Consider the following 25783-nt stretch of genomic DNA (forward strand, 5'->3'; position numbering starts at 1 on the left):
CTGGAGGCTTCACCAACAGGTCGGGCAAATACAAACACATTCACCCACAATCCAGCGCGCAGCCCTGTGTAGGCTCTACAACAATTCTCCAATAACCTTCGACATTCAGTCAGAGCTACAGTGGAATAGTTTAGATCATAGCCATGAATTATAGGCGATATTTTAAACATGTAAGTTTGCAGGCGCTCTCCCTCCATTCTCATCGAGTGAAAGAAAATTCACTCCCTAAAACAGCAGAGCTGCTATGACATGCCCCAAAAGATTTACTGGTGTCATTGCAGTGAAAAGTGGCTCTACAAACACACACATTTAAGATTTTTCTTTACAAAAACATATCAGATGTGTGTATTATTATTTTATCACGCACAAAGTTATGCTGGTAACCATGAACAGCGAAGATTAACTTTGTGGCCAAGTTAAAGAAGTGTGAATACTTTCTCAAAGACTGCAACTGCATAAGGTCAGATTTGTGATTTAAATTACTATAACTTTATGTCTTCCAGGAAAATTGTGTAATTTTTGCACAGCCACTTTCTTTTTTTTTTTTTTCTTTTTTTTTTGTCTTTTTTTTTACTTTAAAGTAAAGCTAACCTGACTGCTGGAAGCACACAGTTAAATGCAGGCAATCTCAGAATTTGATTCTGTACAGAGAGAAAAAAAAAAAGACCTTTTGCACAGCTTTATTCACGTCTTATTTCCAGATTGCTTCACAAGACAAGATTGTACCCCGAGGCCATACTTCTCAGTGCGGTGAGCACATGAAACCATCTGACATTTGAAGCTGTAATCCTTATGTACATCAAGAAAGAAATGTCTAGTTTTAAAACTGAAGTGAGATGCCTTTGCATGAAACGGCTCTTGTGCGGTGTCCTCCAGGAAATCGGAAAGTCTCTCCCTGGGACGCTTTTTAATTAGGTGATTGCCTTAGATCAGCAGAGGGAGCCCCAGCTCTTATCTAGATTTCCTTTTTTCTGTGGGTAGCCTCAGCGTGGCTGTGTGAGATCTGAAACGACAGACCGCAGTATGACGGCCCACGAAGGCTGTGTGTGGCCACCAGGAATTTAAAAGCCATTATCCTGATGAAAAATGGGCTTTTTTCATGAGGAGAAATATCATCAATCTTAGAGGGGGAGGGGAAAAAGAGCCACTAATTTGAATTTTTCGTAACATATCCACTTAAGAGCTCTGTTCATGTCATATTTTGCTGAAGTTTCGACAATCAGTTTTGCTGGTTGCCTATGTTGATGCAAGCACTTCAGTGTGTTTTCTTGTAACAAGAAAAAAAAAAAGAAATGCGAAATTGTAAAGTGAAAGAAAAATTATTGATAATCTTAACCATTTTTTATGTTATTTTTAAAGTGTTGCATGCATTTGTATGAAGACTTTAACTACATTTCACTACAATCACAGCTACATGAATGTTTCCAACAGCTTTGCACTTCTAGGGAACAAGATTTTTTTTTTACCCACTCTTTGCAAAATAACAAATTAAGTTCAAATTCAAAAGTACTTTATTGAGCCCAGCTGCTCTACCAGGGAAAACAGGACATTAAATCTGTTTTACACTAATGTTAAGGATTCGTAACCCAAGCTCAATCAGAGGATAGAAAGCATCTGTAAATTTTCAAGTTAGGTCTGGATTTAAACTGGAATATTGTAATTAATGAATGTTTTTTTGTATTATTATTTTTAAACCATTCCATTGTTGCTCTGACTGTGTGTTTATTTTGATTGTCCTCCTGGAAGGTGAACCTCACTCTGGCCTTTTGCAATTATGAACAAGTTTTCTGTCAGGATTTTTCCTGTATTTAGCTTTAAACATCTATCAATCCTGTGCAGCTTCTCAGTTCCTGCTGATGAAACGCCTTCTCACAGCATGATGCTGCCACCACCGTGGTTTATAGTGAAGTGCTGTTTTAGCTTTCCTCCACAAGTCGTGTTTTCCATGTAGCCCAAAAAAGTTCTAATTTTACCAGAGCATCTTTTCCCACACCAACTCATGCTGTACAAAGTGCTTTACAAAGAAGAAGAAGAAAAATCAAAACTTTCACAACATTCAGAATAGTTCTTCTATTTTTTGTGTTAGCAAGCTGTACAATCATTTCATCTCTCCTTTCCACCAGAAACTAGAGTTGTTGTTGTTGACGCCTCCTTCTGCTCCTCTAAACTATTCCAAGTCTCCCCTCTCTCTGACATAGTGTGCCCCCGGAGGAAGCAAAGAGTCATAGGATTTGTGTAGCAGTCAGTTCATAGCCCAAATGTGGAAGATGAAACGCGGATGGAGACTCGATGTGGAAAGATGAAGTGTGATAAAAATAATACAGCAGTGCTTTGATATGCTGCATTTACAGGGGATCTGTCCCCCACTGTGCCCTCAGATGCACTAAGACACATTAACACTAACGGAGGCGAGGCAAGTGGGAGAAGGGTTTACGGTGTCTGTTGTAAGAGGCATTATCACTATCGCTGCAGCTTTTTTGTAATCCAGTGAGGAAGCATTTGCAGTATTGCTGTCTCTTGTAGTGCTGAAATGAGAACTCAAAGGAAAGCATCTTTTATGACGTCTAACAATTAATTTGAGTGCTTATTTGGGCGGGATGGAGTCTGTAGCAAGGGAAGACGACAGATGCTGGTAGACTGTGGCTTGTTTTATTTACAAATGCAATGTTTAATGTTGAGTTATTTGTGTTAAAAAGTGATGAGTTGGTATCCAGGGTGTTTCAAATGGATCAAACACAAACCAATCTTTATGGTCACAATCAGTGCCTTGTAAAAGTATTCATTCTCCCTGAACAGCCACGAGGTTCAGTGTCTTCGACTCAATGAAGTGCATAATTGTAGAGGAAAGAAAAGGATCCATCCATTCATTCATCCATTGTGTTCCACTTGCTTGAGTTTGCTTTGCCTGACGTACCTCTTATGGTTGACACTCTTCACTTGTCCTTAGGAGCCTCTATACATTCCTTTGCAAGAAGGGGTTCACCAGTGAGTTTTGTGTGAGCCAGGGTTTTGTCTTCTTAGAGAAGACCAGGAGACATCCCGATTGGATGCCCAAAACACCTTGACTGTCTTTTTTTGGATGGAAAAGAGGACCGGTTCTACTCAGAGCAACCGTCAGATAGTGGAGCTTTGCATCCTATCTCTAAAGGATAGGATAGGAACCTCTGAAGGAAGCTCCTTTCGTTCATGTCTTACTACCAGAGATGAGGATCCGCATGCAGACAAATTGGTCAACTGATCACTTCCCATTTTTGCTTCACAGCATTGGTCCCAATACTTCCCCATTTATCCATCTCCCTCTGCATCCATCCATCACTTCTGAAAACGTCAGACTGGGTAAGGTGTGTACATGTCACAATCTGGTTTTGGAAACATGGAATGTATTTTCACTGGCAGAGAAAAAGCTTGAGTGTATGGTTGAGTGATACCAGCTATAAATACAGTAGATGACCTCATCACAAAGCTTTGGTTCTCCTTGTCGATAATTGTAAAGAAAGAGAAGCACTGGCCTGGTTGTACTGTCTAGAGACAGCTCCTAGTACTTGCTGACACAATGTTTTAAGACAAGGCTATCTGGCACCAGATAGCCTTGTCCTTCCAATTCTCAGCTATGTTCTACTTTGTTTTGGTCTGTCCAGACAACATACATCGAAGATTTCATTATACGTTTTGTGCTTAAGTGCTTTTAGAAGACTCTGGATGTGGTTATGTTAGAGAGATAAAGTGGTATCCAGGACAACTTCCGACACATCAGTCAGAAGCTCAAACCCATGCTCGGGATATGTGTATTTATCTAAATCAGAGAGAAGAGGAAGTAAAATAGTCCAAATGTGAATTTACATCCTGGGTTTACTTGGGAAATATCAAGTGATCTTTATGTTTGACAAGTGGGATGTGAAAATCTCTGCAAATGCCTTAGAGATGCCCTCATCTCCACCACCTCGCTGCCAAAGAATAAACAGTCTGTCCTCTGTCAAGGTTTTAGTAGAGGGAGATATGTCTCTCTTCATCCTCCTCCACCTCTCTCTCTCTCTCTTCCTAATGAAATAATGGCATTCCTCTCTTCCCCCCCAAAGCTCCCCCACTCTTCTTGCCACTCTGCTTAAATCGACACTTGGCTGGATTCTCCAGTGCAGCAGAAGCTGAGTCATAAAGGTTTCAGTGGCCTGATTTATGGACAGTGATGTGGATGAGGGGCTGGTGTGTTGCAGGTTGGGGGGAAGGGGAGAGGGTGGGTGGAGCGGTGGGTGAAGCAGCGGAAAAAAACACTGGCGTCAGCTCGCTGATCACAAAGACATATGTCAGCACAGAAACCATCTGCTGATTTCAGACGAAGACGGAAGGAGTGCAGCTGCAGATTGAAACATGATAAAATGTTGATTGTGCAAGTTATCAGAAATCTGTTGCTTTGGTTTGTTTCATATTTAAATCTGGAAATTGGTGTTTGATCAACCTGTATTTTTTATTTATTTTTATTTTATTTTTTTTTACTGCATCAATTGACTTGCTGATTATGCTGGTCTGCTCCAACCCCCACCCCCCACACACACACACCCCTTTCAGCCGTGGGCCAGTATATCAATGCGGATACCAGCTATGGACTTCTGCCCATCATTTACGTTCCTTTTTTTCCCCTCCATTAACCTCCATTAACATTCAGTTGAAAATTAGGTGTGTTGTTTTAAGCTCTGAATAAACAGGCAGCTCCAGGCAAAGAAAAAAAAATGATGCATGCAAAATCCTTTTTTCTTGTTTGTGAGTCACACAGCTTGGGTATTGAGTCTAATTTTGTGAATATGCATTTTCTGTGTGGCGGAGATGATTTGAATTGACTCCTTACTGCACCCGCCTGTTTGTGTAAGTGGAAAATGAGAGGCGTGGAGGCAGCTTCAGGTTGACAAGGCTTCAAGGCTTTATTGGGGTTCAATGCAGCACATTTTGAGACTCAAAGCACTCGGTGGGGAGTTGAGGTAAGGCATTTTTAAACCGCGCGTTGCACCCAGAGACAGTTGGATAAGCACATTTTTGGTGACAGTTAAAGCACCTGCGAATAGATCCACACACAGCAGAGTCTATTCCTGACATCTCCTGTCTTTATTATTTCCCTTTGTTGTTGCCATGTAAACATGTGCATACATGCTGTTAGTGTTTCAAGTAAAACATACAGAGGCCTCAGTGACCGAATATTCCAAGTTCAAGAGGTTTGTGTATTTTGTTTTTCTTTTCTTTTTTCTTTTTTTTTTTCCGATGAGGCTTCTCTGCGTATTGAGCACCAGAAAACTGATTCGTCAGTCTAAACTTTATCAGTTGTTTTTGCGGATTTCTCTTTGGTTTCCACCTCTTCTTCTGCTTCTTTTTCACCTTCTTCCTCCTCCTTTGCACCCTCTTCATCGCCTTCTTTTTTCTCACTGTCATCTTCCTCTTGGGGTTGGCTTTCTTCTCCCCCTTCTTCCTCCTCTTTTTCGTCTTTACTCTCCTCCTCCTCATGATCCTCTTCATCTGTAAGGAAACATTTGAGCACAATGGAAATGTTCTGTTCATTGTCAGAAAGGTAAAATGGCAACACTAACCTTCTCCTTTTCCTTCCTCTTCTCCCTCTTCTTCTTCTTTCTCTACTGCTTCCTCCCCCTCTTCTCCCTCTTCCTCCTCAGCCTTTTCTTCGTCCTCTTTCTCCTCTGCTACTTCTTCCTCTTCTCCCTCCTTCTCCTCCTCTTCCACCTGCTCTCCCTCCTCCTCTTCCTCCTCTTCCTCTTGAGGAGGGCTGGACTCCGCCTGCTGGGCTTGGCTTGCGGTTATCACGTCTTCAGTGAAAAGCGACGGAGAGTACAAGCGGGAGCTGAGCAGGTACGGAGCCGCAGAGCTCAACAGAGACTGGGTGGAGACCTGCGCTCTTCCGTAGGCTGGAGCAGGGCCCATGGCCTGAGAATAAATGCTGAAGGATCCCTGTTTTGGCATGTTCAAGCGATTCTCCTCCCCTTCAAGAAGCTTCCTAGTGAGACGAGACAGCAAGCGAAGGTCTCACGGTTACAATGCAGTGCATAAAACTCTGCAGTGAGTGTGACTTGAGCACTTACCTATATGCCGCAATCTCAATATCCAGTGCCATCTTTACGTTCAAGAGGTCTTGATAGTCTTTTAGGTAGCGAGCCATGTCATTCTTGTTTGCCCTCAGTTCCTCCTCCAGTTGACCTATTGTGTCCTGCGGAAGGAGAAAGCACGGTAAAGTTCAAGTTGATCTGACAGCTAAAATGAGTTTACCCATTGCTCTTCTCCCCTACTTTGCAAAGTTGTGTTTGCTTACCTGCATTGCAGAGATCTCGCAGCTCTGTTTCTCCTCCACCTCCTGCAGCTGGTTTTCCAGAGCCTGGATCATCTCCCGGCAGGCGTCAATCTCCAGGGTTCTGTCTTTGAGCAGTCGGCGGTACTCTCCGGCCTCGTCCTTGGCGCTGCGTGCGCTCTCGGTGCTGCGCGTGGAGCCTACCGTCATCACGCTCATCTTGTTGCAGAACCAATCCTCTGCTGCTTGCAGGTTGCGTTGTGCCATCGTCTCGTACTGGCCCCGAATGTCACGGAGAGCGGCGGAGAGGTCCGGTTTGGAGACCTCCATCTCCACGGCCACCTCAACGCTGTACTGAATTTGGGCCTGCAGCTCTGCGATCTCACTCTCACAGAGGCGCTTCAGGAAGGCCAGCTCGTCCAGAAGGGTGCCGACCCTTTTCTCAAGCTCGGCCTGGCCCAATGCAGCTTCATCCGCTCCCTTCCTGGCATCCATGAGCCGTCCTTCTGCCTCCTCTCTGCCAAGGACTTCGTTCTCGTAGCGCTTCTGGAGGTTCTTCAGCACGTCCTCCATCTCATCCCTGTGGTCCTGGGCCGCTTGCTTCTCGTGGCGGGCCTCTTCCACAGTGGCACGGAGCTGGCGGATCTCGTGTTCATACAGGGCCCGAAGATTGGAGGGCTCTGCCTGCCTCTGCCTTAGCAGCAGCAGCTCCGTCTCCAGCAGCTTGTTCTGCTGCTCCAGCTCATGGACTCTCTCAATAAAGCTCGCAAAGCGATCATTGAGGTCCTGGAGCTCAGCCTTCTCCTGTGTCCTCAGGTGTTTGAACTCGGAGCTAACTTGGACCGCTTGCTCAAGGCGGAGCTCGGTGGCAGCTGCAGCAGGAAGGATGTGGGAGTAGCTCGAAGGAGCTCTGGTGGATGTTGTATAACTTCTGCGTGAAGATACATAAGACGGCATTGGGGCTGAATGCGTGGAGTAAGCAGACCTGGATCCAATTCCTCCTCCAGCTCCATATCCTGCATTGCGCACAACTACTCTCCGCTTGTAAGTGGAAGGTAGATAAGGGTCAAAGCCAGTTGAAGTCATGATTTCGGTGATCTGCCGCTTCGTGCCAGGGTGTGTAGCTGTGTTGTCTGCACAGTGAATCTGCATTACTCTGGCTTTTATAGAGCCCGTAATGACTGTGACGTAAGCTTTTTTTTTTTCTCCTTCCACAATGCTGACGGAAAGAATTGATTATGGTCCTTGCCAGCCAGCAGAGATGGGGAGGAGTGTGTGTGTGGGTAGATGAGGCGGGGATAAGTAACGATGGAGCAAAATGGGCTGCAACACACAGGGTCACCGAGGACATTAACAGTCTACTGTTACTCCTGAAAACTGCAGAGGAAGCTACAGTTTTACCGCATAAAACCTTAGGAAGATATCAGACTATTGATATCAGTCTATGTAGCATTTTTTGAGTTTTGCATCATTATTTTATATTTCACGTGACAGGAAAGCTTAGGGATCAAACAATTGGGTGGTCCTGTAAAAGAAAGGAAAAAAGGAAGGAATGCAGGAAGGAGGACAGGACAGAAAAAAGGACAGAAGCAAGGAAAGAAAAAAGACAGAAAAAGGGAAGAAAAAAAAGAAAAAAGAAATAAAGTTAATTGAAGTACTTCATGAACACGATTGCCCTCTAGCGGCCATGTGTTTAGTATGCAGCTCGAACATTACTGAGACATTTAAGTTTAAAAACATATAAGTTTAAAAACGAATGATACAAATTCATATTTGTACGTTACTTGCAGTTTTTATATTATACATTTCGTACGGAATAAAAAAAAATCATCATAAAAAAATCATACAGTGTCTGTCCTAAATGTATATATTGCAATGGTCAGAAAACAACACCTTATTCACCCCAGATACAATACATTGTTGTAAATTCTCTAACAGCCAGGACGTACAGTTCAGTTCTCATAGACACTTCGTATAATTGGTAATACATGTCAAACATTGTCAAAATACATCGAATGTGATAAAGCGGAGGTACTGATAATTTTTTAAATAAGCTAATGATTTATTTCTTCACCCCACTTTATCACAAAACTTTTTTTTTTCTACAAATACATTCACTGTTCTATGGTCATGAATTGGCTGGGTACGCTTTTTAACACTCGGCCGAGGGAGGACCTGGGGAGAACTGCTGACAAAGTGGAGTGGGAGGAGTTCTCATTTTAAACGGAGACAAAGCATTTTTCTGAAAAGAGATGGTCAGAGACATCTTGCCCATATCAAAAACCACAACGCGTAATATGAGTGACATGGTCAAGATGATTCTCCGGTTTTAACTTTAAAGAACACCTGCTGAAAATATGGGCAAACCAATCCGGCGTAACGATTTGCTTTCCCGGATGACGAATAGTGCGTACCCACTTTCCACATTTCTCTGTTGTTTATGAAATTCTACTTGTATCGAAGCATTTCATTGGTTACATCTGTACACTCACAGAGTTTTGACCAATGACCGAGGATTTTACTAATTGGCGGGTAGCAAACGTCTTCTGCTGCAAACGTCCCGGGGTCCATGACTTCCAGCAACAAAGAATGATGAATAAAGTAGATCTTTTTATTTATCACTGAAATATAACCACTTCCGCAAGTGTTTAATGCCCCGCTGATGTGTCAGGAAACTAAAACAGGCACCTCGACGATGGACGGTAAGTTACAGAGGTTAGGAAACGACGATTTGCTCTGAGACACAAGCTAATGTTAGCTCCCTGAATTTGCTTTTGCACAATTAGCAAAGCACTATATGAATATAATTTAACATAATGTAAACCGTTGCTCTATATTATGTGAATTATAGTTGTAGTCCAAACTAAACAGCAACCATTGTGTTCGGGGTTGTAGTTCTGTTATTCAAATACTGAAATAAGTCCCATGCTGTCATTATGCTAACCAGGCTAGTTGAAGGGACAATTCGGTAAAGTTAGCTTAGCTGATACGGTTTGTCCTTTTATTTTAATTCTGTTTGGTGTGTCTTCTGGGGCTATTATTATCAAGTAAATAGAATGAATAACTCACTAGTGAGCTTGCATTGGATTATGGCTGTTTTATTTAATGTTACAAATTTACTAGGTCTACTACAATTAATGAATTTATCTATAACTACAGTACCCGGTTAATGTCAGAAAAAAACAGACATAATATTTATTTTTTTAAACAATAAAACCGACCTGACTGGGATCATTGTGCTGTTACAACAACTAGCGGGTGTCCAGAAGTTGCAGAACTTGGAAACAGCTCCCAATTTAACATTCAAATACGTTCTTACAGCACTCCAAACCATAGCATTATGCTCTCACTACCATGCTTGAGAGTTGGCACAGTGTTACTGAATCTGAAAACCTTGGGATTTCTAAGAGTCTTTTTTTTTTTTTGTCTGTTTTTATGGCAGAATAAACGAGTTAATATTCATTTGACAGGTAAGATGGTGGAAACTTTCCAAACAAACTTGAGAACCGGTTTTGAAAATTTCACATTAGAATTCTCCTAAGCCCCAACTTCAATGCTACTGAAAGTTTAGGAATTACATGACTAACAGCAGGGGAAACCAAACAATTTAAATGACCCCTAAGACACTGGGTAAGAAGAAACTTTAAATATCCACTTAGAAAAATGATAGAAAATTGAAAGTGTGTGGTTTCTTTGCAACAATTAAACCAAATATTAGTTGAGGTGCATGTATGTGTATCAGCCAGCATGTATAACCATTATATTGAGTGGATTAGAGAAGATTGATTTTAAATTTAAAGGTGTATTTTTTTGTTTTATGGTCATTTCAGCCTTGATGAGTGTATGTAAATTTCTGACTCCGATTGTATCCTTTTCTCAAACCTTCAGAACCGGTCGAACATTAGCCTCAACAGCAGAGGGGCTGCTTTAAAGATTTTAAAATGGTAAGCTGCCATTCCGTTTTGCCTCGCTCACCATGTCATGTGATTTGTTGCTGTTACTGAGTTTGTTGCCGTTGACCTTTTACAGATTCGAATTGCGGCTCTAAATGCTGCTTCGACAGCCGCCGATGAGTGTCAGGACCCGCTGAGGAGCAGCAAGAGTCGGACGAAAGAGGCTCAGGTACAGACTGAATGACGCCGAGCAGCATCTACGCCGATCTTTGGGTAGAAATGAATGACCTCTTCTGACCTTTAATTGACCTCCGCAGGAAGCCGAAGCTTTTGCTTTGTATCACAAAGCTTTGGATCTCCAGAAACATGACAAGTTTGAGGAGTCCGCCAAGGCCTACCATGAGCTGCTTAAAACACCGCTCCTCAAAGAGGTAAACTCATCATTTAAGTTGCCATATATGGTTGTAACCTGATGCTTCTAAGCTGGTGGTTTAACACTGCTGAGTTGCCGTTTCTGTGCTTTGCCCTCGTCGTTAAATGTTATACACTGTTTAATATTTCAGGCCATGCCCTCAGAGGATCAAAGAGTGGGTCTCAAGCATCCTGGACTGATGCTGAAATATTCCACCTTTAAAAACCTTGCCAGTATGGCTGCATCCCGGGATGACTTGGAGAAAGCAATGGAGTTTTATTTGGAGGTAAACACTCCATTCTTATGGTTAATTCTGAATATTTTTGTTCATGTCCCTGCTTTGCTTAAATGTTTAATTGATGTGAATAGTACTGATAAATATATATTACTACTTTGTTTTTTTCTTCAGGCTGTCATGTTGGATTCAACCGATGTGAACATGTGGTATAAAATCGGTCAGGTGGCTGTGCGACTTGTGCGCATACCTCTGGCGCGTCACGCGTTTGAGGAGGGCCTGCACTGCAACCCGGACCACTGGCCGTGCTTGGACAACCTCATCACTATTCTGTACACCCTCAGTGACTATACCTGTAAGTAATGCACATCATCACGAGCTCAATTCCCAAAGTGGATGTTTGATCCCTGACACCGACTTTTAAGGTTAGGCATTTGATACCAAGCCACAAGTCCTATTGTCCTCCAACCGCTTCCTGTCTTCGTCTTTTCCGCCAGTAGTGGTTGTTAATAACTCAACTCGTGAGATATGAAAAGAGTATTTCCATTGCAGTTTTGCGAACCACACTAATTTCAATACAACCGAAAACCACCTCATCCTAGCACAAAAACCTTTTGTCAAAATATGTGAAGTTTTTTCAAAGTTGTTTCCATTAAGCAAATTTGTTTTCATAATTCCAATTTGCTCAAATATACGTATGGTCATTGGAAACACAACTACAGTTTAGATCCATTAACTTGATATTAATGGGTCTAAAAAGGCCTGTAAAATGAAATTCTGTCTCAAATTTTGGGTAACCTGTTAAAACCTACTGTTATGTTCATCTACTGAAACCAACACAGATTTCTACTTTGTGTCTAAAGACGCCTGTCTGTCTCTTGAGCCGCTCCTGCTGCTGATCTTTTAAAGCTGAGTGCTTTGCTTTAGTGCTAGGCTAACGTTAGGCATTTGCTCTTTGTTTTTGTTCTAACTCTTTATAAATCTCAACGCTGATTTATGAGGCTGGGAAATTGTTGTTTTCCAGCCTCATAAATGTTCTGCTTTTTGAACATTATAAAATTTAACGGCTTTGCTCCATCTACTCTGTTATGTCTCTGACAATCTCAGCTGGTGACCTGAACACATGTTCTCTCTTTTACGCTGAATGTCAGTGTGAAGGGTTAAAAACACTTTAATTCGGAGAGAATAGCCCAGATTTGATTATCTTTAATCCAGTTTGGCTCGCCATGCAAGTAGGAAAGGAGTCTGTTTCTTCGCTATTGGAGGTACAAATCATGTTCTTAGTTTTGTCGAGGACTCCAGATACTGTTTTTAATAAATTTATGTGATCTGCCTAAAGGGAACAAAGCGAGGCATTTTTCCCTTCGTAGTGTGAAATATTAAATATGCCAAGAAATTTGCATTTTTGCAGATTGTTTATACTTCATTGCCAAAGCCCTGGAGAAGGACCATTGCTACACTAAAGGCCTTGTGCTGAAGGAGAAAATCTTTAAGGAGCAGCCCTGCTTGAGGAGGGATACGATGCAGATGTTTACAAAATGGTAAAAATCTTTTATACATGCTACATACCGTTAGTCTAAATCCGCACAGCACCGAAAGTTTTCATGCATTTTGCTGTTGAATTATTGCAGCCATATGTCCATTCACTATGTGGAAGTGGAAGAGGAAGAGCGCAGATCCATCGTTGAAGAGGCTCTGGAGATAAGGAGGCGCAGACAGACCCTCTCTCACCGTGAACCGAAACCAGACCTTGTCCTGGTTCAGCCACTGCACTGCCTCTCGTTAGTTCCTGTTTTGAAATTCTCGAATTAGAAAAAGTAGTCCCAGTAGAATTAAGAATTTAAACTAGCAATCTCCTTAGATTAAACCATGAACAGACATATTTGTTTCTCCAATGAGTATTTTTTTTTTTTATGTTTAAATTTGAAGTCTCTTCTGTTTAACCTCAGATGGAAGCAGGTCGGCGAAAGCTTTCTCGCGATGTACAAACATCAGACGACCTGTGAACCTCCACGACCAAGTTTGGGTTGCAGAATCGACCTGTCGGCGTACCGCGACCCCAACTTTCCCCCGAACCTTCCCCAGCCGAGTAGTCCTGTGAGCATGGGCTTGGCCACGGTGCTCAGCAGCCCCAGCTCGTCCCTGCCGCCGGTCACCTTCAGTGAGCCCGCCGTCCTACCCCAGCCGGGTTCTCAGCCTCAAATCGCCCTCGGTCAGACGACTGTGGAGATCACAACTACAGCTCCCCCTGCTGGTTAGCATTGCTGGTTTACATAATCTCTTTTGGGGAAAAAAAACAATGCTGATTTACACCAACATTCTGTAATTCTTCATTTTCACACTTCTTGATCCTTTTGTATTCATATTTTGTCTTGCTACAATTACAAACTGCTGCGTCTTTGTTGGAGTTTGTAGGTAGGCCAACACAAGGTAGTTCATTACAAGTGGAAGGAAAATTATGTATGATTTAAAATGAATTTCTGAGAAGTATACAGTGCTGTTGGATTAGTACGCTGTTGATGCACGTTTTGCTGCAATTACAGCAGCATGTCTGCAGGGGGCATGTCGGTGCCAACTTTGCACATTTGGGACATTTTTTTCCCCATTCAGGATTTTTGAGAATATCTCCAGGTCAGAACATACATTTATGAATAGGGTTGCAACTAATAATTATTTTAGCAATTGATTATTCTGTCAATTATTCTGACATTTGATGGATCAATCAATTAGTCAGATTAAAAAGTTGGCACATCCTACAAATTTTTAATTAGATCTCTTAAGGTTTTTTTTATTCAATATTAGATATAAATTAAAAGATGCAAATAACAATGTTATTCCTTTTTTTTAAAAATAACAATCATTTAAATTTACTATTCCTTTCGTGAATTTTAACTAAATAAAGCTAAAACTTGAAGTTTTTTGGGTGTTTTTGTCTTAAATTCAAAATATATATTTATTTTGTACAGTTTTGGTTTTTTTCACAGCTCTGACAGTGGTGTTGTTTCAGCAAATAACCGTGTTTTTTAGCCTGTATACGCTTTTATTTATTTATTTTTTTTAGCGATTATTCGATGACCAATTTACTTGACAATTATTTCAATTATTGATTAATCACGATTAAGCCGATTAATTGTTTCAACCCTAATTTAGAATATACCTAAATACAAATGCCGGTCACACTTCTCATTCAGATGTTTCCTTGTAAAAATTATTTGACACTCGTGCATCCTTTTTATTTACTTCACTAATTTGTGCTACTTTGTGTTGGTTGATCACACAAAATCCCAACGAAATGCTTTCAAAATTGTTTGTAATTTGCCAAAATCTGGGAATGTTGAAGTACTATGAAGACTTTAGCAAGTCAGTGTGTGCTGCTGTTTTATAATATTCTGTTCTGTGTACAGCTGCAGGTATGGACATTTCCCTGGCAGATAAAGTGAAGAAAGCTCCAAAGAGAAAACGTGTGGTGGAGGACAGCGGCGAGACGGCCAAGCGTCGCTCGGCACGTGTTCGAAACACAAAATGCAAGAAGGAGGAGAAGATTGATTTCCAAGAGCTGCTTTTTAAATACTTACCTTCCAGGTAGGCTGAGCTAAAACGTCAAACCCTAAATATAAAAAAAAAAAAAAAATTATTTTGTTACATTATTTTCTTGTCTGTTTCAGGCTAAAGAAGTTTGATCCCGACAACGACGACGAGAGCCTGGGGAATCTTGAGACGCAGTGTGACGGGAAGGACGACGTTCAGCCTGTTCACTGCTTACCAGCCGACTCCGTTGAACTCATGGAGTCCGGTACGTTGTCCATGTACATCTTTAAAGTGGAGGCTGGCTCTGCATCGAAACACGATGATAAGTGAAACAGCTTTTCGTTTCTCTTTGTCAGAGCAACAAGATGTTCACAACTTCTTGCTCAATAATTTGAGCAACGGCGGCATCCTGGATCTGATGATGCGCTACCTGAAGGCGGTTGGTCAGAAGTTCATGGAGGAGTGGCCGCGGGGGCTGACCGCTGTGGTGCTGGAGGTTTACCAGACCTGGAGGAAACACAGCATGGGCCTCCCCAACCCTCTTCTCAGGGACTGCAGCAACCAACACATCCAGGTAAACGAAATAAGTAAACAAATCAACCAAAACAAACAAAGACTTGTTAAATTCCTATCTCGGCCAAAACTATCAAGATGGCTCAAACTTCAGGTATCAGTTACTGAGAGCTTTTCCATGCAGTCTTGCAACAAGGTGGTTAATGTTTAGCAAAATTAGCGATATTAGGAATGTCATATAAGGAATATGTACAGCAAAATTACAATTCTGATTACTTCTGTCAAAACAACCCTCAGTAAAGAATCTGAAATGGAGATTTTGAACTGACTTTTATATATTTGTTAAATGAGTCAAGTACATCTAGTACATGTTATTTAAGTCAGGAGCTCTGCTGGGAAGTGAACTGGTGTCCCAAATTCAATAATTTCCAGATCTACTGACTCAAACTTAAAATGTTTTTTCTTTTAGCAGTCAATGAATGCATCGTACGTAGGCAATATCAGGTTGTGCTGATGATACTCTTCAGTGTGGATGTTGTTACAGTGGGAAGACAACTCAGAATAGCTATTTTCAGTGTCAGAGAAAGAGCAATAGCTGCTCAGAGCTAAAGGAAACCATTTTCTATGGAGCAGTTTGGATGATAATTCAGTGGTCTGGTTACTCTTTCACACCTTTGTTCTTTCAATACTTTAGATATTATTTTTTGTTCTGTACAGGAAATGCTGACAATGAGCTTGGCCTGTATGGAGTTGCAGCTGGAGCAATGGTTGCACAACAAAGGGAAGATTGGTAAGTTAGTGATTTCACTCACTTGGTGTCAGGTTGTTTTTTGTTTTATTTATTGATAAAACTTGATTTAAAAAAAACCAAAACAAGTTGACAAATTAAGTTTAACTTGCTGAGGAGCGGATCTGAAATTAAAATGATAATGTTCCTAAAGTCTCAAATGTAGCTTACTGAAGTGTGCAGAAACCCTGTAATTGATGTTCTTTTGGATTGTTGCTGAATCAAAATATGTTTTCGTATATTTGGTATTAGGGGTGTAACAATAAACACATGTATCAGAACTTTTCAGAAGAGACCTTTCAGATTGACCTCCATGTGTACCAAATGAATAAAGCGTTGTTTTAAGGCTGAACACAAACTGTTGAAGTGCACAGCTATTTTAAGTGCACAGAGTTACGGTTTGTGGTGCAACTTGTAAAACGCAACAACAAAACAAAACGGTGTGAATATGGAAGGAAATGAGGCCTAAACCAAAGGTTTGTCAGCGTTATTCAACAAATAACTTAATTATTCACCAGAAGGAACTTCAACCCCAAATGTAAGTGATGCTGGTGGTGGAGGAAGGCTTAGCTAAGGTTTAAATCCTGCCGTCTAGCAGCATTCAACCAGCTTTAAGTGCTGCACAGCAACAAACATGTTGGTTGGATTTTCTGACAGCCAAACATTTATGGTGCATTTAGGGACTTCTGTCCACTGGATTGTCTGCATATTGAAACAACTCCAAAGTGATGGGAACATGTTTTATTCTGTAATATCATCACAGTCTTATTTAGAAATTCATAAGCAACAACCTTCATATTTTCAAGTGGTTTTATTGTGATATAATTTTTCCAGGCCTTGGATTTACCTGATTATCCTTTAATTGAAAACAATCAAGCGAAATCGCCAGTCAGTTCTTCGCTAGCCACCCTCTTTAAATTTCTAAAACATCATAGGCTCAGACTATTTTAAAGCAGAGGAGTAAAATTTGTTTCTCATGATCAAAGTGTAACAAAAACCTTCTGAACTGTTCCTTTAAAACATACTGAAACAGGTGAACCTTTAGCCCCCCACACTACCTGTTCGTTATGGTTGGTTTTCAGTCACGTTGTTCTGTCTTGGCCAGTTATCCCAAGAAGAAATTGCGGCGGTCCCAGCAGCGAGACAGCTGACTCCGAGTTTCCCGGGCAACACTTCCAGGGTGACTTGTTAATCCTGGCCCTCGGCTCGTCCCAAAGAGATCTGTTTGGGAGCAGCTGGTTGGACGTCATGGTGCGGGTCTACTGGCTGAAAGCACGATTCTTGGCCCTGCAGGTAAAAATCCAAGGTTCCTGTTTTTGTCTTTTTCACACAGTCTAGCCAGAACTGATGTGCAATGCTGAATTTCTTTTCGTCTTCTTGACAGGGAGATATGGATTTGGCCCTCGAGAGCTATGATGTTTGCATAGGGCTGTTGCAGAGCAAACCAAAAACCGCTGATGGGAAACATTACACAATCAACCTGCCAAACCTACGTGTAGATGCAGCCATATCCGTGGAGGAGGTTGGTAAACGTTGAAAACAAATGGTTTCAAATTGTCAATATTTCATTACTCAAAGTCTTAATGGATTCAGTAGATACAATGTTGCAAAGTTCATGTGAGGACTTTCTGCTCTGAATGATATTTATTTTTTTTCCTGATCCCATGTACAGATTGACAAGAGGCTGAAGTCGCTGGAGCGGTGTCAGTCTTTAGAGGAGATCCAGCGTCTCTTTGAGTCGGCAGACTTTGAGTCTGTTGTGCGCCTGCTGCAGCCAACTCTTAATTATGAGAACAGGAGCAAATCTCTGGAGTTTGTCAGCTCGGCGCCAGAGCGTCCCGCCCAGCTGATGCTACTGCAGGTTGGAAGTGCTACAAAGCTCTTCACTCATCACAGGAACTGTGGGTTTAGTTACCACATAACAACATGGCAGCAGATTATTTATTAGTGGATCTCAGATGTATGGAGAAATATATCTATTGTAGACTTCATTTTAGGAGTGCACAGATAAATTGGTCCTACTTTCCTTAATTTTTTGGAGGTTGATCGATACTTGAATGAGAAACCAATCTTTTCCACTTATCTTATCTACAGTACATCCTCTGAATGTCAGCCAGTCTCCCTTCTGTCTGTTGTGATAGAGGGCTGACTGACAGACCTGCCCACATGTCTACACACAACAGTCACTGCTCTGTTGCCAACTTGGTAACTGTTGTTATTTTTACCTCCTTTTCATACAAAAAAACTCAGCAGTTCAGGCTTTTTAAAGATTGTGATAGGCCAGAAAACTGCACTCAGTTCATTCCTACTATATCCTTTTCCCCCTTTGTCTGTATCAGTCAGTCTGTCCATCCATCCATTTAATGCAGTTTATTCATCAATCTATCCATCCTGCAGTCAATTTATCCTCCCTTCCCTTCTATCATCCCTATGATTTTAGCTGGCTCCATATTGAATCCTTCAAAGTTATAAGAAAGACCACCATAAATTAACTGTGAAGTTTTACATTTAACTTTGACTATTTTTAGTTAAATCTTTAAGATTAGCTCTAGAAATATATAATCTCTAGAAATATGGATAAACAGAAAAAAATGCACCTGAACCCAGCCTGTAGCTGTTACTTTGCTGTCCTTACAATTGACATAGTTGGGAAAGCAAAATCCAACACATCTGTCTAGATTAACTTTTGAGGTATTGGAAAAGCCGATCTTTCGTATCTTACTGTGCTTCAGTTTTGGTAAACTCTTTGACTTTTTGCCGCTCCTCCACCAGAACTCCCTGCTGAAGCTGCAGGACTACCGGCAGTGCTTGGAGTGCAGCGAGCTGGCTTTGAACGAAGCCCTGCAGCAGCTCAACTCTGCTCCGGGCGGTTCTGCTCCGAGCAAGGAGGAGTGGGTCAGCACCATCAGGAAGCTGCTGGATGGCGTCGAGATCTGCTTCACAAAAGAACCGGAGCTTCTGAGCAAAATCCCTCACTTCTCTAGCATGGCCCGACTGGCAAACAATCTGATTCAGGTTCGAACAACGTGAAATTAATAATGCATTAAAATCGCGTAACCTCAATAGTTACGTTTTTATTGCTTTATTCTGATCTGTTGCATGTTTTTCTTTTCTTTTTTTTTTCTTTTTTCTTTGTCTTTCTCCAGCTGATTGATCTTAGCATGAGTACTTCAGATGATCCAAAGGAGCCTTATTTCTTCTCGGTTCTGCCTTGGATTATCTTGTATCGGATTATCAAACACGAGGAGGCTGCTTTTGACTGTATGCTTCGGCAGCATATATCTTTAGATGACGACGAAGGTGTGTTAAAGTCATTGATTTCACTCACTGTCTTTGTTTTTTTTCTTGTATTATTAACGCTGCGACGTCTGATTTTCAGATGAACCAGAAACTCCTCTGCTTCCCTCGTCTCTGATGCTTTTGAGTACAGCTCACGAGTATCTGGGTCGTCGGTCCTTATGCTGCAGCTCAGACGGAGCCCTCCTGAAGTTCTTTGTAAGACTCTACAAGACCCTTAGTTGGGAAGCATTCGCAGAGAATTGAGAAAGTATTGATACTGTGTTATCAATCTACAATGACAAATTAGCTTGTGTTTTAAAAGTTCTTTAATTGCATTTGAAACTTGGAGAAACCTTGTTTTTTTTTTTGTTTTTTTTTTTTAGTTCTTTCTTGTTTGCAAAGTAGTTCAAGCTCATCCAGATTGGAGCTTCAGTTTTTCAGTCTTTACGCAGATTAATTGGATTTTGTTTTATAGCCTAACTGTGCATTGAATTTCAGGATTTAACTTAGAGGTGAAAAAATAAAAATCTAAAAACTGGGACATTTATTTGTGAACATTTTAAAAACGATGTTTGTTCCTCCCACTTCATATTGTGAGCTGTTTCATGTTTATGTTAGTCCGTCACATGGAATCCCATTAAGATTCAAGGAAGTTTGTGGTTTGCGACAAAATCGGGAGGAGTTCAAGAGGTTGAAATACTTTCTCAAAAGTTTAATTTAAGAATGTTCTAAACAGTTTTAATGGTTGTTGGGTTTTATTTTGCAACTTATTTGTTGCAGATTAGGGTACTGGAGAAAGAATTTGCTGCTTCCAGCAACAATGACTCCCATCCCTATAAGGAAGAGCTGGAAATGGCCTTGGAGCAATGCTTTTTCTGCTTATACGCATATCCCAGTAAGAAGAGCAAGGCGCGCTACCTTGAGGACCACTCATCTCCACAGGTCAGGCCTGTAATTTCTACCTATTATAATTGTCTTTGCAGAATCAGAAATAAACTTGTGTCTCATTTCAATATTTATGTTTAAGTTTGCGCATCACAGTTCCACAAACTAAAAGGCAGCAGCAGCAGCAACAAATGTGGCTGAGCCGTTTGGAAGATAATGGGCAAATGGTGATGAAGAGGCGGTGCAATAGTGAAGAGGTGGCTCAAGGCTTTTGACTAATTGCTATTTCTCAGTTGTATTGCCAAACTTATGTAAGCGCAGGCCATGAAAAGGAACAGACTGCCGATGACGCAAACGAGCGCCCTCAATGAACCTCTCGATGCTGAAACGGTCAGATATATCCATTAACATTGTTTGCTGCTGAGCCACACAAAACAGGTGTCAGTGAAGTAAATTGAGGCCTTGAAGCGGCATTGTTAGAGGACTGTTTTTCTCTGCTAAATGAGACCTGACAAAATATCTGCAAAATTCTGTTGTTGTTTTTTTGTCACTTGTTGAGCAGGCAGTTTGGGCTTCATTGTGCTTAGTAGTTTATTTGCAATGAATTTATCTTATTTTTAATCTATAACTCCTATAAGAACTAAAGAAATGATGACACCAACAGGCTTTTGTATTTGTGTATAGCCCCTAAGTTTATCACAGCTGCAAAAAATCTGTTGAATTAAATTCAAGGTTTGGAATAGCAAGAGGAAACAAAACATAGCATGGAATGAGGGGTCCACCAATAAATGGGCCCCAATTTTCTTAAAGCTGCAGTAGGTACCTTTTATAAAAAAACAACAAGAAAATGTTCTTTATATATTTGTTAAAACTGTCATGATATCAACATAATAAAATTAAGTTGCTCTGCCTTCTCCCGGTGATATTACATCCATCTGCAAAAATGCACCTCTCGGTCAAAAACAACCAATCACAGCCTGGAGGAGGGTCTCACTGCTGTCAGTCAACTCATGTATGCGCTGCTTAATGTGTTAATGGCAGGGAAATTATGTATCATTGGGAAAACAGTTTGTCCGATCACAAGTGTGATTTACAGCGCTAAGACCCTCCTCCTGGCTCTGATTGGCTGTTTCTGGCCAGGAGCGATGCATTTCTGCAGATGGCAGTAGGAAAACAGGGAGAAGATAGAGCACTATAGTTTTTACAGATTATCTGTGTCATATTTCACTGTGAAGACATGGTGACATTTTTAACAGATATATAAAAAATTATATGTTTTATAAAAAAATTACATACTGCCGCTTTGATTTTGGGAGATCTGCGATTGGCAGACGTTTACATGTGATCTTATCTACCTTTACAAATGTCTAAAAATCATCCACTTACCCCTTTTGCGCCGTCATGGGAGAGGGCTGAATGACAGACCTGCCCACCAGGTTTATGTCTGCACATGCTCAGTCAACAATAGGCACCAACTTCAACTCAGCAATTTTGCTGCTATGTTTAGCAACTTTTCGGACAAAAGAAATCATCCAAAATCGGATTGGCAGGTCAGACTTTTTAGAGATTGGTCAGAAAACTGCAATCAGAGCACTGCTTCATGAAATAATATAGATATTGCTAAACTTTATTCCCTGTTCCGTTGCTAACATCTGTCCATATGTTTTTATCTCTGTCCATTCACCTATTTATGTGTTGCATGCCTTTGTCCACCTTTTTATCTAACTAATTTTTGTAGTTAAATCCCGACCATCAGATAGAAGACTCCAGATCTACAGTATATTGTGTACTTTTAAAAATAATTGCATATCTAATAAACAGTATAAAATGAACAGACAGAAAACAGATGTGTAAAAGTATGAATTTATGACAGAATCAAACTGGAAGGACCCAGGTATTCACTTTGTTTTTAAATGGTGAGTTTTGCAATTCTTGCTTCCAGCCACAAGTGGGAGTTGGTGCATTTAGTTTGCAAGCCCTACGAGTCTAACTATGTACATACCACAGTTGCAGAGAAGATTTGCCCACTGATCTGTTGCTAATCTCTTGACCCTGGAGCCAGTTTTGTGTTTGTTTTTGTTTTTTTTTCACAGGTTGAGCTTCAGTGGAGCGACACTCTCTTCATGTTCCAGTATTTCAAACCAAAGTCGCTGCCCGAGTTCGACAGCTATAAGACCAGCACGGTTTCTGCAGAGCTGGCCAATCTGTTGAGGAGATTTGCAAGCATAGCTCCCCCAAGCGAGACCCCCACCTTCACCATGGACGAAGTGGCAGCCTACATCGAGGACATGACAGAAAAGGTCAGTTTGGCTGGGTTGCACCAAACGTAAGGGGAAGTTACAAGTCATTTAAGTCTTCATTTGCTCTTTCAGGTCCCATCCCTTCCAGCAGGCAGCCCTCCTGCTCCCCCAATCATCAATGAGATCTACTACCTGTTGGCTGACTATCACTTCAAGAACAAAGAGCAGTCCAAAGCGATCAAGTTTTATATGCATGACATTTGCGTTTGTCCAAACAGGTACAGCATTTCTTCACATCTTCAGTAATTGGCTCCATCTTCAAAATATCTTTCTCTGCTGCTCAGTCTCATAATAATCTTCTCAGTTACATGTAACACTTTCAGAGAAATAGTTTTTAGAAGTGGCTTTAACAACAAAACCGTTGTTTTGTTGTTAAAACCTTGCAGATTTGATTCCTGGGCCGGCATGGCTTTAGCCCGAGCCAGCCGGATCCAAGAGAAGCTCAATTCAAACGAGCTGAAAAGCGACGTTCCCATATGGAAGCACTCCCAGGCGGTGCTGAACTGCTTCAAGCGGGCCCTGGAGATAGACAGCTCCAACCTGTCCCTGTGGATCGAGTACGGCACCATCTCCTACGCGCTGCACTCTTTCGCTTCTCGGCAGCTCAAACAGTGGCGAAATGAGCTCCCTCCAGACGTCGTTAAACAGGTGAGGCCTAGATGGTTTATAGCGCAGTCCCTCGAGGATGTTGCCATGTTTCGATTCGCTCATCATTCGCAATTTTTTTGGTTGTTGAAATTTTTGCAACTTTTCTGCAAATTTGATCAACCAGCTTAAAGTTTTCTGCATTTCCTTCTTTTCTTTGCCAATCACTGCAACTCGGCTGAATTTTGACCAAAACTATTAACCTCCTAATTTCACTTCTTGTTTTATAACATCTCTTGAAAACTGAAATTGCAAGATAAAAGCAAACCCTAATATATCTTTTTTGTTGGAAAAAAAATATTTTAAGTTTTGTAGGATTTGCTTCCACTGCGTAAACAGTTCAGTGTTATTTTCATTTTAAATATGAAATTTCTTAAAATGCTGATTTTTACTGGCAGTAATTTTAACTTTTTTGTAAGACCATGTTATAACAAATAAAATTTAAAAAAAATTCTCAACTCTTATCACAACTTTTTGAAAAATATTGTCACAAAAATAGTAATTTTAGCCTGCAAAAATTACAAAAAGGCAACATCCTGGAGGAACTGATCATTTTTCCCATGAGAGTTTGCTTCGTTGTCCGATGTTTGGTGTCTTCAGTTGCATTGTGCTACTTTTGTATTTTTTTCCCCCCACAGTAGATCTTATTGATATGCCGCCTTGAGAGAAAACCCTAAGTGTTTGTTTATACGTTTGTTTTTATTTCAGATGGAGGAAAGAAAAGACTCCATGCTGGAGACTGCTTTTCAGTGTTTCCAGGGGGCCTCCCGCTGTGAGGGCGACAGCGATGAAGAGGAGTGGCTCATCCACTACATGCTGGGGAAGATAGCCGAGAAGCGCAGGAAGCCCCCCGATGAATTCCTGCAGCTTTACAAGAAGGTAAACCTGCTCATCACTCTTCTAGCGCTGACAAAACTGTAGAAATAAACGTTTTAAGCATCAGCTTTGTGAGCAACTGGGAATCAAATCTGTATTCTATGTTTTGTCTTTTTTTTTTCTGGGTTTACAGGCGGCTCAGTATCTACATGAAGAAGCTGCTCGGTACCCGAGGAAAATTCATTACCACAATCCTCCTGACCTGGCTATGGAGGCCCTGGAAGTAAGCGAAGTTCGGCTTGTTGCTCAGAATGTGTCCAGAGACGCTCCTTCTGTGCATTTTTATTATATTCAGTAACAGTTTCTGAAAGAATTTGTGTTTGGAGCTATTAGCTGCATCTTTACAACATTAAATTTCTGTTTTCTTTCTTTTTTTCTAGTTGCATTTCCGCTTGAGTGCATCCATACTTAAATTGCTACAAGCTACCGAGTCAGAGCTGGATCACGAGTTTTTATTTAACTTACTGGTTGAAGCAGCGACCGGGCCATTTGCAAAGGGGGAAGAAAAGAGCATGCCAAGCTTGCCGAGGTCCAATGAAAAGTAAGCTTCGCTATTTATCCATAAAAACAACAGCTGATCTAACTGTGTGTGACTTTTTTGTTTGTTTTGTTTTTTTCTCCCATTTATCTTCAGAGAGAAACCTCCTACGATGATGGAAGAAGAATTTAACTGTTCCTCTGTTTGCATGGGGAACGTGCTCAGCTCCTCCCTCCCCTCTGCCGTCACCCCAGGTGTGACATCCCCTCCTTACGTGGCCACGCCATTTGACCACGATTACGCCAAACGCAAAACACTCCGAAGGCAGCAGTGGCAGCAGCAACGGCATGAGGAGCAGCAGGCTGATGGTACAGTCCCAGTCCTAGACAGTGCTTCTGGGGTTGGGCTCTTTTGCCGTTTCCGCACTGGGACAGAGAAAGGCTCCCACTGGGGAGCAGCGCTCAGATTGCTAATCACCATTCTCAATGGCTTTGTTTTCAGTCACTATGGTCCCCATGCACTGGGTGATTGGGATGTGGTGAAATGGGCAATATGGCTACTGATTATTTGGCTAATATGCTTTGCATGGGAACAAAAAAAAAACTGACATCTTGGTTGGTATGTGCTGAGAGCATTTGGGCTTATGTGTTTGCATATTTGTGAGCATGTGGGGACGTAACATCAGTCTCTTGTTGCTTCTTATTCTCTACACAATCAGCTTGCCTCTCACTGAGAATTTAAATGTGTTTCTCTCAAAGCATCTTCAGCTTTTTGTGTCACATTTGCACATGTTTGGTGTTGTTTCGGCATCCATCGGCTGCTGTTGTTTGCCAACACACAAGAACAAGCTGCAGACTTGCTGTGACCCTGCTTATAGATCATGTTTAACTCATTTGCCTAAATATTACACTATTTATCAGGCTGAATATGTAGCTGACTTTGAACACAATTTTAATCAGCCCTCTTTAGAAAAAAAAAGAGAGATTCTTAAATAATCTCTTTTATTTAGTTTTGTGTTCATTGTTGCAAAAACTTTGTAGAAATTGACTACAGAACCATTCAATAAATTATATTATTGAAAAGTTCATTTATTTCAGGAACTTTATCAGTAAGTGAAACAGAATAATTACACACAGATGGATGTTTGAAAGCCTCATTTGTGTTATGATGATTTTCTGTTTACAGTTAATAAAAATATGACATTTAATATGAGAATATTACATCAGACCATTAAAAAACATATTTAATACAAAAAAGCAACCTTTATAAAAAGTATGCTTAAAGGCTGTCAACTTTCAAAAGGTATTTTTCATCTGAAAAATTAACCTCATTGGAACTTATACTCTAATTGTTTGATTGTGACTGTAAATCCCAATTTTTCCTGTTTTTATGAACTATAATGTAAAAGAAATATGAGAATATCTTTATAAATATTTTCTTTATGAGCCTTTTTACTATCACTTATAATTAATAGTAGTATGGTTTTTAAGGAACAGAAGCAATGCATGTAAGAGATACCAGACATTTTATAAGTGTTTTTTTTTATTATTATTAATCCAAACCTATTACAATTTCCACATTTGAAACGATGCTCAGAATCATACAGTAACAATTGGTTGTGTCTGTATTGCTAAAAAGCCTTATGTTTACATGTTTGAAAATTTGGATCCTTACC

General features: G+C 40.9%; 2 protein-coding genes across 4 annotated transcripts; one reads left to right on the forward strand and one right to left on the reverse strand.

Annotated features, from left to right (window-relative positions):
• On the forward strand, positions 1-24825 carry LOC103141405 (calcineurin-binding protein cabin-1-like). Of its 3 annotated transcripts, none has more exons than XM_016673824.1 (27): positions 1-19; positions 10166-10221; positions 10307-10399; positions 10488-10601; positions 10734-10868; positions 10992-11172; positions 12229-12358; positions 12449-12598; positions 12767-13071; positions 14222-14399; positions 14483-14610; positions 14702-14919; positions 15576-15648; positions 16751-16938; positions 17030-17167; positions 17318-17506; positions 18418-18660; positions 18792-18945; positions 19025-19140; positions 19705-19866; positions 21903-22109; positions 22182-22327; positions 22496-22757; positions 23463-23633; positions 23764-23853; positions 24011-24171; positions 24265-24825. In XM_016673824.1, the coding sequence occupies exons 2-27, from the start codon at positions 10219-10221 to the stop codon at positions 24713-24715; spliced, it is 4386 nt and encodes a 1461-aa protein (XP_016529310.1). In that variant the 5' UTR covers positions 1-19; positions 10166-10218; the 3' UTR covers positions 24716-24825. The 3 variants fall into 3 exon arrangements, with proteins under 3 accessions (XP_016529310.1, XP_016529311.1, XP_007557109.2); XM_016673825.1 differs by lacking the exon at positions 1-19 and adding an exon at positions 8783-8992; XM_007557047.2 differs by lacking the exon at positions 1-19 and adding an exon at positions 8783-8979 and having other exon boundaries at positions 24265-24824.
• neflb (neurofilament light chain b) lies at positions 4889-7859 on the reverse strand. Its single transcript, XM_007557036.2, has 4 exons — positions 6302-7859; positions 6075-6199; positions 5571-5989; positions 4889-5499 (listed from the first exon to the last, which is right to left on the reverse strand). Exons 1-4 carry the CDS (start codon positions 7427-7429, stop codon positions 5294-5296), a joined length of 1878 nt encoding a protein of 625 aa, XP_007557098.1. The 5' UTR covers positions 7430-7859; the 3' UTR covers positions 4889-5293.
• Positions 24826-25783: the final 958 nt, after the last annotated feature.

This window comes from Poecilia formosa, unplaced genomic scaffold (assembly GCF_000485575.1).
Source record: "Poecilia formosa unplaced genomic scaffold, Poecilia_formosa-5.1.2 Scaffold82, whole genome shotgun sequence".
Lineage (NCBI taxonomy): Eukaryota > Metazoa > Chordata > Actinopteri > Cyprinodontiformes > Poeciliidae > Poecilia > Poecilia formosa.